The sequence below is a fragment of the Brassica napus genome, chromosome C5 (genome assembly GCF_020379485.1).
Source record: "Brassica napus cultivar Da-Ae chromosome C5, Da-Ae, whole genome shotgun sequence".
Classification (NCBI taxonomy): Eukaryota; Viridiplantae; Streptophyta; class Magnoliopsida; order Brassicales; family Brassicaceae; genus Brassica; species Brassica napus.
This window is the reverse complement of record NC_063448.1, coordinates 4600236-4613383: the sequence shown is the minus strand read 5'-3', so window position 1 is coordinate 4613383 and position 13148 is coordinate 4600236. Positions and strand designations below refer to the sequence as shown.

General features: G+C 35.7%; 2 protein-coding genes across 2 annotated transcripts; one reads left to right on the top strand and one right to left on the bottom strand.

Annotated features, from left to right (window-relative positions):
* Positions 1-194: 194 nt before the first annotated feature.
* On the bottom strand, positions 195-1698 carry LOC125586936. Its single transcript, XM_048756848.1, has 2 exons — positions 535-1698; positions 195-440 (listed from the first exon to the last, which is right to left on the bottom strand). Exons 1-2 carry the CDS (start codon positions 724-726, stop codon positions 195-197), a joined length of 438 nt encoding a protein of 145 aa, XP_048612805.1. The 5' UTR covers positions 727-1698.
* Positions 1699-11318: 9620 nt separating this feature from the next.
* LOC106356276 (transcription factor bHLH167-like) lies at positions 11319-13148 on the top strand. Its single transcript, XM_013796064.3, has 3 exons — positions 11319-12113; positions 12422-12745; positions 12846-13148. Exons 1-3 carry the CDS (start codon positions 11976-11978, stop codon positions 12912-12914), a joined length of 531 nt encoding a protein of 176 aa, XP_013651518.2. The 5' UTR covers positions 11319-11975; the 3' UTR covers positions 12915-13148.

Sequence of the window (13148 nt, the reverse complement as noted above, 5' to 3'; positions counted from 1 at the left end):
GTCGAAATATTCCGAGGAAGTGTATCCGTCGGAATATCCCCAAAATAATTTCCTTTTAAAAATTAAAAATTTATTTTTTTAATTGAAATTCGAAAATATAAAATTAAAATTGAAATAGAAAACATATTAGATAATATTCAAAGTTGTACGTACCAAAATAAAACATTCAGAGTTTTTGAAAAAAAAAAAAGAAACTACGGGAACTGCTCGTTCGGGTACATCCTCTTCAGCATCTCCATCATTTGCTCGTTCTGCCTCCTCGTTGCCTCCCATCCCGCCTCTTGATCCGCCATCTTTTGCTCCAACGCAGCTATGCGGTCATCTTTGTCCTTCAACTGGTCCAGCACTTCTGGATCAACATAGGGCTGTGGTGCAGAAGGAGGAACCGACTGGGCTCGATGACCCAAACTGACCAAACGTCCCTTCTTCTTTGGAACCGACTGAAATAGAAAATAAATAAATTTAAATAATAGAAAAGATGATAAAATGAAAATAAAGAAATAAATAAATTGAACTTTTTTATAAAGAACATACCGATTCAACGATTTCGTTGATTCGAATCCGGGACAAGTTGGTCGAAGCCGTCGAAGTGGCGTCCAGGTCGGTTTGAAGCTGAGATAGACGGGTCTCTTCGTCTTCCTTCTGAGTTTCGATCAGGCTGAGCACATCCCTCACAACACCATCATCAATCTCCCCGGTGTGCTTGTTGGTATACGCCGTCTTCATTAGGACGAAATCATCAACCGGCTCGCCATCATTTTCATCCGCCTTGAAAAAAACAAAAGTTAAACAAACATTAGAAATTAGAAGAAATGCATAAAAAATAAAATAAAAATACTTAAATAATTAAAAAAAAAGATTGAACTTACCAAGCGATCCCCCAGAGTGGCAATAGTCTGGGCACCCAAATTGTGCTTGTACATGCCCTTCCCGCCACGATCGCTCTTGCGGTTGGCGGAGTTGGTCACGGAGGTAGCTTTCGTCTCGTCCTTATCCCAATGCACACACAACTCCTCCCAGACCGTGCTGTTGATCGATTTCGAGACCTTTTAATAAAAAAAATATAAAATAGTTTAATAAATCCAAAAATAGTTTAATAAATTCAAAAAATTGTTTAATAAATTAAAAAAAAACCTGGTTGATGAGCCACTTCTGCTTCCACTCGTAGATCTGCTTCCCATAGTTGTCCATAACTTTATGGACGAAGGCGTCACGGATAAAGCTCGTGTGATCGGGATTCCAGGTGAACTCTTGCTGAAAAAAACACAATTTGTAGAAATTTTATATTAAAGATTAAAAATATAAGTTAAAAAATTATAATACTTACCGCAAACTGACGAAACCACATCTCCTGGTCCTCGGCAGGTAAGTGAGTGAAAGTCGGATATCCCTTTCTGAGGTTCGAGTACATCATATTGTTGATCCATGCGCTGATCCCGTTCCCGGATCGGTTGAACCTAATATAAGAAACAAATTATTAATAATGAATCAAATTTTAATGAAAGGAAAAAAAAAGACTTTTAATTACCATGTTTGACGTCGTCCCTTTGGACACGGAGTGAGATAGGGAAGATGCTCACGACCGGGCTGTTGAACCAACTGGGCAACAATCATCACTCCCGGAACGACTGGAGGAGTGGGAGGGGGTGCAGCAACGGGAAGGGATGCAGCAGCGGGAGCAAAAACCGGAGCGGGAAATGAAGAATCCCGACAGTGGCTGCTCGACCCCCGAGAGTGGCTCGACGAACCCTGAGAGTGGCTCCACGTACCACTACGACCTCGTGGTGAGGCACGACGAGATCGAGACCGGGTCTGATAACCAGTAGACCTGTAAATTAAAAAAACATATTTAAAAATAGTTTTAATAAATATTAATTGAAAAAATATTTAAAATTAGTTATAATAAATATATTATTTAAAAAAACATATTTAAAAATAGTTTTAATAAATATTAATTGAAAAAATATTTAAAATTAGTTATAATAAATATATAAATTAAAAAAAAACTTATTTAAAAATATTTTTAATAAATATTAATTGAAAAACATATTTAAAAATAGTTTTTATAAATAAAAAAAATAATAAAATAGTGTTTATAAATCAAAAAAATGTTTTATAAATACAAAATTAGTTTTAATAAATATAAATATTTTTATAAATATGAAATCATCTTTTATAAATCCAAAAATCGAATTTATATACAAAAAACGTTTTGTAAAATCCAAAAAATCGAATTTATATACAAAAAATGTTTTGTAAAATACAAAAATCGAATTTATATACAAAAATCGATTTTATAAATACAAAAATAATAAAAAATTTATAAAAAAATTTTAAATCAATTCAACACAACAAATTATCCAACCAAATCACAATTCTAAATCTATTATACAACCAAATCACAATCCTAACCAATCACCCTAACAAAAATCTATCAAAAAACTTCTAAAATCATCAAATCTACACAAAAACCTAACAAATAGAACCTAAGAGAGTGGGATAGGGTCCTTACATGATTTGTGTAGGTTTAGAGAGGATTCGCCGGAGAGATCGTCGCGAGAGAAGGGGGAGATCGCCGGAGAGGAGGGAGAGGAGCCAGAAGAGGAAGAAGAGAGAAATGGGGAAGAAGAAGTGTTTCGTCTTTATAAAACCTAGGGTCCGACGGAAACTATCCGTCGGAATTTCCTCGGTATTTTCAATTTCAATTTTCGCGAAATATTTCGCGGCCGGTTTGCCCGGTTAAATGAAAATATTCCGAGGAAATTCCGACGGACACTTAAATATCCGTCGGAATTTCCTCGGATATTTCATTAATTCGCGGAAAAAGAATATCCTATGCATGTATTTCTATTGGTTTATATTGTTCCTTGGAATTTCTTCGGAATTTCTTCGGAATTTCTTCGGAATATTCCGAGAAAATTCCGAGGAACACATGTTTGGGGTTTCAAAACATCAAATTTTTTTGCCCTATATCATTTCTTATACAAATACAATGCATACCATTGAGGAATCTTTGTACAGATTATCATAAACTATGAAATAACAAAATTTCAAAACGAATTGTAAGTATTCCCTTTACCGTTCATTAAAGTGTATAAGTGTTTCTCCTATGTTGTGGGGATTTCGTTCATACAATCGGAAAAGTGTTTATTATAGGGTAAGGAACAAATTTTTGACTTCATAATCAGTCTAAGACACTTAATAAGGGTTATATAAGTGTTATTCAAACCGCAAAATGTTGTTTTTGGTTTAAAAACTCTACTTCCTCGGAATTTCCTCGAAATATTCCGAGGAAATTCCGAGGAACACTTGGATTTCCTCGGAATGTCCTCGGAATATTCCGAGGAAACAGAAACCCTAAAAGAAAAGCCTTAGATCGTCGGAAAAGTCTTGGACTATTCCGAGGAAACCCCTAAATCCTATTATCCCTCGGAATTTCCTCGTATTCTTATATTAAAAAAAAAAAAGCGATGCTACTCTGTTTCCGAGTCATCATCATCAGATGAATCTGAATCTGGATCTTGGTGAAACTCTCCAATCTCTTGTTCATCCTCTACGTGAACGACGGCTTCCTCTCCAAAGTCGGTTAAATCGACTACAAGGCCAACTGCAGCTAAATCTTCTGCTGCACTTAAGTTACCGGATGTGCTTGGTTGTAGTGGGTCTTCCAGCTCAGAACTTCCCTGAACTCGGCCTCTCGGGTTGAGTGATGTAACAGTGACTCATGGATCATCTCTGTTCCTAACCCGGGGGTACTTGATATAACAAACCTGTAACATTTAAAAAATTATTTAATTTGTAAATAAGTGTTATTAATACACATGATGATGAATCATTATGAATAATTGATATATGTATATTTAATTACCTGATCGGCCAGAGAAACAAGAATGAAAGGATCATAATATTGCAACTTTCGCCTCGAATGTACTGATGTAACACCAAATGCATCTGTTCTCACACCTCGATCTGGAGTGTTGTCGTACTAATCACAATAGAAAACATTACAGCGCAATCCAACCATGCCCAGATACTTGATTTCCATAATCTTCCGTATGTTTCCGTAGTATACATCATCTCCAGATGCAGAAAAAATGCCAGCATCATAAGTCGTACTCGAACGTCTCCTCTTTTGAGTTGTGAATGCATATCCCCGAGTACAAAATCTCGGATATGACTTCACAACATACTCTGCTCCACGCACCATCTCGCGTATCCAATCGTCAAATATTTCACCTCTGGTCATACCAGCAGACACCTATTAATAGCACATATATATGTTATATCAATATATGTGAATTAGTATAAATATGTGATAAATAATATTTTAATTTGTGTAAAGCACTCACATAAGTAAGCATCCATCCATAAAATTCTCTCTGCTTCAGTTCTTCAAGTTCCTCCTCTGTGGCGTATCTATATTCGAACCGCTTTTCTGCCATGAAAATCATGTACATATGTTGACAATAATATAATTAATTAAGATTCAAATTTCAACTGTTTAAAATAAAAATTTGTAAGCTAATTTATTTACCTCTCATATTGAAGAACATCTTCGTAGTTGGTGAGCAATTATGTTTGCAAATGACTGCGCCCATTCGCCTCTATCATCATGCCGAGCAGGTCTTCTTTTTTTGGTCTGCACTTCTGCTGGAAAGTAGAACTCGGCAAAGTTTGAAGTTTCTGAATTTATCATCTGTGCGATTATAGAACCTTCCACCCTACTATAATTTTTCACCATCTTCTTCAAATGGTACATATACCGCTCATACAAATACATTCATCTATACTGCACAGGACCACCAAGTTCCAATTCTCTTGCCAGGTGAATAACAAGATGCTCCATAACATCAAAAAATGATGGAGGAAATATCTTCTCAAGGTTGCACTGAATCACGGCTATGTTAGTTTTCAAATTTTCAATACCTTCAAGAGTCACTGATCTCGTGCATAAATCGCGGAAGAAAGCACTAATCCCTACAATTGCTTCATGAACATTCCGTGGTAATAGTTCCTTGAAGGCAAACGGAAGGAGGCGCTGCATCATTACATGGCAATCGTGACTCTTCAAGCCGATAAACATTCCTTCCTTTCTGTCGACACAGTTACGCAAATTAGATGCGTAACCGTCTGGAAATTCCACATCGTTTGAAATCCAATCAAAGAACGCATCTTTTTCCCCTGCATCAAGTCGGTATATGGGAAAATGAGCCCTATCATTCTCATCAACATGAAGTTCTGAACGAGCACATATATCGACTAAATCTAGTCTTGACTTCAAATTATCCTTTATTTTACCTTGAACGTTAAGGATCGTGTTCATGAGATTGTCAAAAAAGTTCTTCTCAGTATGCATGACATCTAAATTATGCCTCAGCAGATGATCCTTCCAGTATGGCAGATCCCAGAAAATACTCTTTTTGTGTCAGTTATGTAGCTCTCCAACCGCACTGACTCGAATGTTTTCATCTCCACCTACATATGGCGTCCTTTCTGCATCAAAATACCTAAACTGCTTCAACAAATCTTTCCCACTAACTTCTTCAGGTGGACCATCAAACACCTGCTTGTTCTTTGTAAACGAAGTCTTACTCCTGCGGTATGGATGATGAGGTGGTAGAAATCGTCTGTGACAGTCAAACCAACATGTTTTCCTTCCGTTCTTTAGTTGGAAAGCATCTGTGTCATCTTGACAATATGGACATGATAGTCTTCTATGCGTTGTCCATCCAGATAACATACCATATGCTGGAAAATCACTTATTGTCCACATAAGTACTGTCCGCATTTGAAAGTTTTCTTTACATGAAACATCGTATGTTTCAGCACCTTGAGCCCATAGTTGTTGCAACTCATATATTAGTGGCTGAAGAAATACATCAAGTGATTTCTTAGGATGCTCTGGTCCGGGAACGAGAATGGAGAGAAACAAAAACTCTCGTCGCAAGCACAAGTTTGGCGGTAAGTTGTATGGTGTAAGAATGACTGGCCATAGAGAATAATGTCTTCCACTCTTGCCAAACGGGCTGAAACCATCAGTACATAATCCAAGGTAGACATTTCTTCTCTCATACGCAAAGTCGAGATATTTTGATTGGAAATGCTTCCACGCTTTTGCATCTGAAGGATGTCTAATCTCACCATTTGTTGAATGCTCTGCATGCCATCTCATTGGTTGCGCTGTGCATTCAGACTGATACAACCTCTGCAACCTTTCCGTCAAAGGCAAATACCACATCCTTTTAAATGGCACTGGAACTCTTCCACTCGTATCTTTATAACGAGCCTTTCCACAAAATTTGCATGTAACCCGCTCTTCATCCGCCTTCCAATAAATCATGCAGTTATCGCTGCATACATCTATTACCTGATACGATAAACCAAGACCAGCTACCAGTTTCTGAACCTCGTAGTATGAACCAGGTGCTACATTATCCTCAGGTAGAATACCTTTTACAAAATCATCAATCGCATCAACACAGTCTTCAGCCAAATTATAATATGTTTTAATGCTCATCAGTCTTGTTGCAGATGATAAAGCTGAATGACCATCTCTACAACTTTCGTACAAGGGTTGCTTTCCAGCATCCAACATATCATAAAATCTCATAGCTTCTGCATTGAGTAAATCTTCCCCTCTAAAATGATCATTTACCATCTGCTTAGTACCTACACTATAATCTACATCCATTATAATTGGTTCTTCTAACCTAACCGCAGGCTGAGGTTCGCTAGTACTACCATATTCATAATCAGTTTCTCCATGATGATACCAAAATTTGTAACTTCGTGTAAACCCATTCAAATATAGATGAGTCCAAACATCCCACTCTTTAATAATCTTTCTATTTTTACAATTAGAGCAAGGACATCTTAACATACCCGTTTCTGCTTCCGGTTGTCGTTGAACTAACCCCATGAATTCGGTTATACCTCGTTGGTATTCTTCCGTAAGCAATCTTGTGTTCGGATCCAAATGAGGTCGATCGATCCAAGAACGATAATAATTTGAAGAAGACATGCTTTTTTCAATCAAATTCGTGTGTAAATATAGTATGTGAGAGGATGAAGAAATGGAGTGAATGAAGAGGTTGGGGGTGCGGGTATTTATAGATGAAATGATGCCGACAGTACCGAGGAAATTCCGACGGAATACCGACGGCAACGGCTCTTTCCTCGGAATTTCCTCGGAATTTTTAAAATCCCCAACGGCTCTCCAACGGCTATAATATATCCTCGGATATTCGTCGGTTTTTTCCGAGGAATATGCCTTCCTCGGTATTTCATCGGTATATTCCGAGGATCTCATTTTCCGTCAGAATGTCCGTCAGAATTACGATGTTTTCTTGTAGTGTTGTATACCTTGAATATTCTCCCCAAAACATCCATCACCAACTTAGACATTTCTTTGTACTTTGGATTACCTCTTCCATAGATAATTTCAAAGCTGTACTCTGTGAAAACCATTTTGCGACGAGGATCAAGTATACCAGCCACTATTAATATCTTATTGATCTTCTCAGTACCTTCCCAATATTTAGCAAACTTGGTTGTCATTGCAGAAGCCATATCCTTTAAATCAACGTCTTGACTATAAGCCATATTCTCGACACTTGACTGAATTTTGCATATCTCATTATAACAACCATTTGATGTTATTTTTATGGAAGAAGAGAAGGCTAAAGTTGAGTCATAGAAAGACTTCAAGAACTTTACCATGTGCCGTGTTTTGTCCCAATCAACAGCTGTTGGAGGTCCTTTCCTCACCTTTCCATTAGAATCAAGTTCTTTGAACCATGCATCATACGGCTTATCCATATCAGCCATCCTTTCAAATGCAGTTTGATATTTAAGTGTACTTCTCAGCATCAAGTAAGTTGAGTTCCACCTAGTAACACAATCCAATACCACACTTCCTCTTGTTATCTTCTCAACCTCCACCCAACGCTTAAAAGATTCTAGTCTTGAAGTAGAAGACCTCACATATTTGACAGCATGACGAACACTTATTATGCTCTTACTTATATCATCCAACCCTTCATTGGCAATCAGATTCAGTATGTGTGCACAACAGCGTATGTGCATAAATTCACCATTCATCATCAAAGCATCATTGTTCTTTTGGAGCAGCCGATCTTTCAAAATGCTGATTGCTTTATCATTGTTGCTTGCATTATCAAGTGTGATAGAAAACACTTTCTCAATACCCCAATCATCCAAAGATCTTATAAACTGATTTGCAATGGTCTCTCCTTTATGATCAGGAATAGGACTAAAACTAATAATTCTTCTATGCAGTTGCCAATCCATATCAATGAAATGAGCAGTTATAACCATATAACTCAAAGTTGTAATAGCAGTCCATATATCGGTGGTAAAAGAAATCGCTTGCTTATTTAGGCTTAAAGTAGTCCTCAATGCAGTTTTCTCAGCATTATACATACCAACAACCTCCCTCGTAATTGTTCTTCGTGATGGAATACCAAACCAAGGAATAACAGTCTCACAAAACTGTCTAAACCCTTCATTCTCAACAAAAGAAAATGGCAACTCATCCATGATAATCATTTTCATTGTTGCTCTCTTGCACACCACATGATCAAAAGGTTTAGTCATACCAACACTTTTACCACCATAAACATTATTTCCACCACTAGACAAGTGTTGCTGAGAATCAGATTCGAGGGAATCTAAATGATCTTTGCACTTCTTCATGTGTGACATCATAGTGCTAGTTCCACTTGTGGAAGGACATGAATAGATCTTACCACAATAATTGCATGAGCACTTTGATTCATCATCTTTAAGTTTCGTAAAAACTTCCCACGCCGGTGATCGTGTTGGTAGTTTTCTTTTTGGCTTTGGCGGTAGTGGTGGAGAATCAGATTCCTTTCTTTTACCGCTGGCTTTGTTTTGGTTATTCATCTACACAGAAAACATAGAAGTTGTTAATTAAATTATTTAAATAGAAAGAACGTTCAGTTACTCTCTCTTTTCATTAGAAACAGTGAGTTGTAACCAATTTAAAGTTTCATGACAAAACTCTTAACCACGTCAAAGGAACAAATACATATATAATAGGCAAAGAGCAGACTATTTTTAATCTAAGCATTCCAAAACCTATTAACTAAAAAATTATTTGCATCTACCTTTTTGTTTTTATCGATCCTATAATAACTTTGTTATATAATTTTACCTTTAGACAATGGAAATTGGAGAAGATGAACGAGACGAGACGGCTACGATTTAGATGCTTATATTTTTAGGTTTTGTTTTCAGTACAATCTTTAGGTATTAGGATTAGATAATATATATATAATAGTAATTTGAATCATATTTGGAATTTTTTAAAAATATATGGAAGTTAAGAAAAAATGGAAAACGAAACTTTAACTAAAATTTACAATATGCTAATATGTATATATATATATATATAGATAAAAATATACTGAATTATCGGTTTGGTTCGGTTTAAACCCAAACCAAACCATTCGGGTTGAATAAAACATGAACCAATTAGGTTATGTAAAAAACACGGTTTGGTTTGGATCGGTTTAACTTCGGTTGGTTTGGTTCGGTTCGGTTCGGTTTGGGTTTTTTGCCCACCCCTACTTGTTATTAAAAACAAAATCATCTATATATGTTATTTGCTTATGGTAGACCATGGAATGGATTTAATGCAAAGTACTATCCAATCATATTTTGTCACATATGTTTAGATTTTTCAAGTTTCAGCTTGAATATATGAAATAGAATAATTTTATATGAATACTACCTATCTGATTAATTTAATCTATATCTCTCTTAATCTTCATCCTTTTCTTTCTTTTGTGTTAAATTTAGCTTAATCATCCTATTAATAACTGTTTTAATATTCATTTATGTTTTTCCATAATTTTTTTTAATCTAGAAATATTTAAATATTTATAAAGTTACTCTGCTAACTTTTAGATATAGTAAAGATAGGTCACCTAAAACAATCTTTAATCATACTTAGCGTCTTGGATGATTTAAATTTTGTCGGGACGATTGACGAACCAATATGATTAACATGATGAGGAACCAAAGTTCAAACCTATGACTTGTTTAAATAGCTAGTTTCATGTGGTGGTATTCAAACGTTTGAAAAAGTACACGTGGAAAATGCATATAAGAAAAAGTTAACACTTAGACCATCCGCATTGAAAAATGTTGAGTAAAGTTCACACGATTTTCGAAGCGAAAAAATATTGAAATAATCATTTTTTAATGAATTCGGTTCGTGCAGGTTCGCTGGAGTGATACCGTCTCGTTACTATTCTGCGGGTCCCACGACACGTGGCGGTCCACAATAGATTCGTTTATATATATATATATATATATATATTTTAAAATTAAACGAAAAAAAAAATTAAAATAATAAAAAAAAACATTGGAAATCGGGAATTGCAAGTTCGCTGCTGCTCATGCTCTTATAGCAGTGTTTAAGAACACGGCTAGATGACAGATATACAGTAATAGGTAGTTCTTTGATTTTTCCTTTGCGGCTAACTTCTTTTTATCAATTTTCAAATGCTGTATTTTTAACTAAAAATACTAATTTGGTTTATCGGTCAGGGAAAAGAAGGGAAAAAGTCATTCCTGGGTGATTTGGGTACTAAAGTGATTTCAGCTGAATGACATGTGAAAAATATTTTAGAGCACGCGTCCTTTTTTCTAAAGCGGTGGGGGGTCCAGGTTTTAGAAAAAACCTTATGCGAAATTGGCAAAATAAAAAACGTTTGCTGTGTGTGTTTTGCACCGTACTCCACCTGTACGTGACGGTCCGCGATTGGTTTGTTTTTTAATTTTTTTTTGTTAAATTAGAAAAAAAATAAAAATAAAAATAAATAAAAATAATAAACCATTAATTACAAGCCGATTTCGTTCAGTTATATATATATGCTCAAAAGTCAAAGATACAGTAAATCTAACATACAACCCGACAAACAATGAATTGTTCTAGTGATTAACCATTTTAATTATCAATAACGTACAAAAATTAGAAACCGCTGATTCAATTCATGGTGGAAGGATATATACTCTCTAAAAAGTTCCAAACTACATAGTTTGCATGTGCAACAAAAATTCGTTCTCATTCTTTGCGTATAGTTTTGTCCTAATTTCATGTCTTCGTATTCATGTCCACGGTTAAAGTGTTTTTGTTTAATTTGTTAGTTTATACATGTAGATTTTAGAAGTTCCAGGTCCTTTTCATAAGCAACATCACCAATGACTTATGTTCAACAGTTTTGCCAAAAGTCTTTTAAGTATTGTCTGTAAGGAATGGATTAATGTATCCATTTCTGGTATGTCGAGTAATGCAAGTTGGTGACGTTGAATAATCACAGCTCATGACATGTGAAAACTTTGGATGATAAATGTGTGCGGATGTGCACCTAAGTAGTTGAACATGGCTGTTTGTCTACTTGTCTCTTTCAGTCGGTAATAGAAAACATTTTTCCTGTGTTTTTTCCGATTGGTAACATTGCATACTTTTGCACGGCATTGATCATATCTCTATTAACATGTCCTCTCACTAATTTACGCTATTTGAATAGTTTGACAAGATTTTTTTTTTTGACAATAATTTTCTACAAACCTAATACACTGCCGAGCAATTCACTGGACCAAAACCTAGAGTTAAATATAAAGTCCCCGAAAAGTTCTTACCCATGTAAAACTGAATCTATGAAAACTAGCTATATCCTGGTACCAAATACATATGTAAAAAGGCATTATTAAGCAGTGTGTAAGCTCACGGGCGCAATTATAAAGCCATGACTTTATTGGGAAAACATCACTTTCTACTACAATTACGCAGCTTGTTCTCTCAAAATTGCGTACTATAATTACTCTCTCTCTCTCTCTCTCTCTTAATATATAGAGAGATGTGGAGTGAAACAAAAAGAGAAACATAGCAGCATATATAAAAGCTTAAAAGAGAAGAAAAAAGAATGGAGAGGGAAAAAGAAATAGGAGAAGGAAGCTCATTGTCGTTGAGGGAAAAACGAAACCTCAGGGAGAAAGAGCGACGAATGCGTATGAAAGATCTATTCTGTTTACTCTCTTCCCATGTTTCTCCCACTCGTAGGGTTCGATTTTCTTGCTCTCTCTCTTTCTCTCTCTCTCTCTCTAGAGCACACTATACATGGATTATATTATGTCGGTAGATAGTAGAAATTCTTTGATAGATGTATATTTCAGTGGTTTTGCTATCTTAGTCTATCTTAGAAACCAATTTCACACTTCTGTAAGTGTATAAAATCCATATATGTATTTGTATGACCTAAAGTGATGCACATAGCTAGGATTTACGCTTGTGTTATATTTTGATTATACACACATTCATGCAGAAAAGAAAAATCGTTATGTAACTTGTGATTTTTCTTGGCACCAGCAGTTACCAGTGCCCCAACTTATAGATCAAGCGACATCGTACATGATCCAGTTGAAAGAGAAAGTAACGTATTTAAAGGAGAAGAAAAAAACATTGCTAGAAGGAGAAGTCGGGTGTCGCTCAGAACGATCGTCGTCGTCTCTTTTGCCAAAACTCAGTATCCATTCACGGGGTTCGATCATAGAGATGAACCTGATTATCAGTGTTAACATGAAAAGATTAACGTTACACGAGCTCTTGGGAGTTTTTGAAGAAGAAGGAGCTCAAGTTATGAGTGCTAATCTCCAGAACTTGAATGATAGGACCGCTTATACAATCATCGCCCAGGTATACGTATGAACACATCCACACACATATGCACGCACATGCATGTGTCACGACATAATTGACTATATACGATTTTTATTGTCTAAATGAATATTTGCAGGCAATCATATCACGGATCGGCATTGATCCATCAAGAATAGAAAAGAGAGCAAGGGATATCATCTTTTAATATGTTTTTCCCAAGTCATTGATAAAAGGAAACACAAGATTTCAAAGTTCAAATTCGAAAGTTTACTATTCATAATTATAAGTTTGTTTTAAACCGAACTTGTTGGGAAAGATATTGTCGACGACCCTGCATACATTAATATCCCGATGGTTTATATGAAACTGAAATATGATGCAGCCTAGAAGTAGAATAACTATGCATTGTTTTTCTCCTTTTTTGGCTGACATCGAATAA

Excerpts from the sequence above, each read along its gene's own strand:
- LOC125586936 (XM_048756848.1), bottom strand. The coding sequence starts at position 726 with ATGAAGACGGCGTATACCAACAAGCACACCGGGGAGATTGATGATGGT. Across the intron at positions 441-534 it reads TCAACGAAATCGTTGAATCG|TCGGTTCCAAAGAAGAAGGG; the intron begins GTATGTTCTTTA and ends TTTCTATTTCAG.
- LOC106356276 (XM_013796064.3), top strand. The coding sequence starts at position 11,976 with ATGGAGAGGGAAAAAGAAATAGGAGAAGGAAGCTCATTGTCGTTGAGG. Across the intron at positions 12,114-12,421 it reads ATGTTTCTCCCACTCGTAGG|TTACCAGTGCCCCAACTTAT; the intron begins GTTCGATTTTCT and ends TGGCACCAGCAG. Across the intron at positions 12,746-12,845 it reads CTTATACAATCATCGCCCAG|GCAATCATATCACGGATCGG; the intron begins GTATACGTATGA and ends GAATATTTGCAG.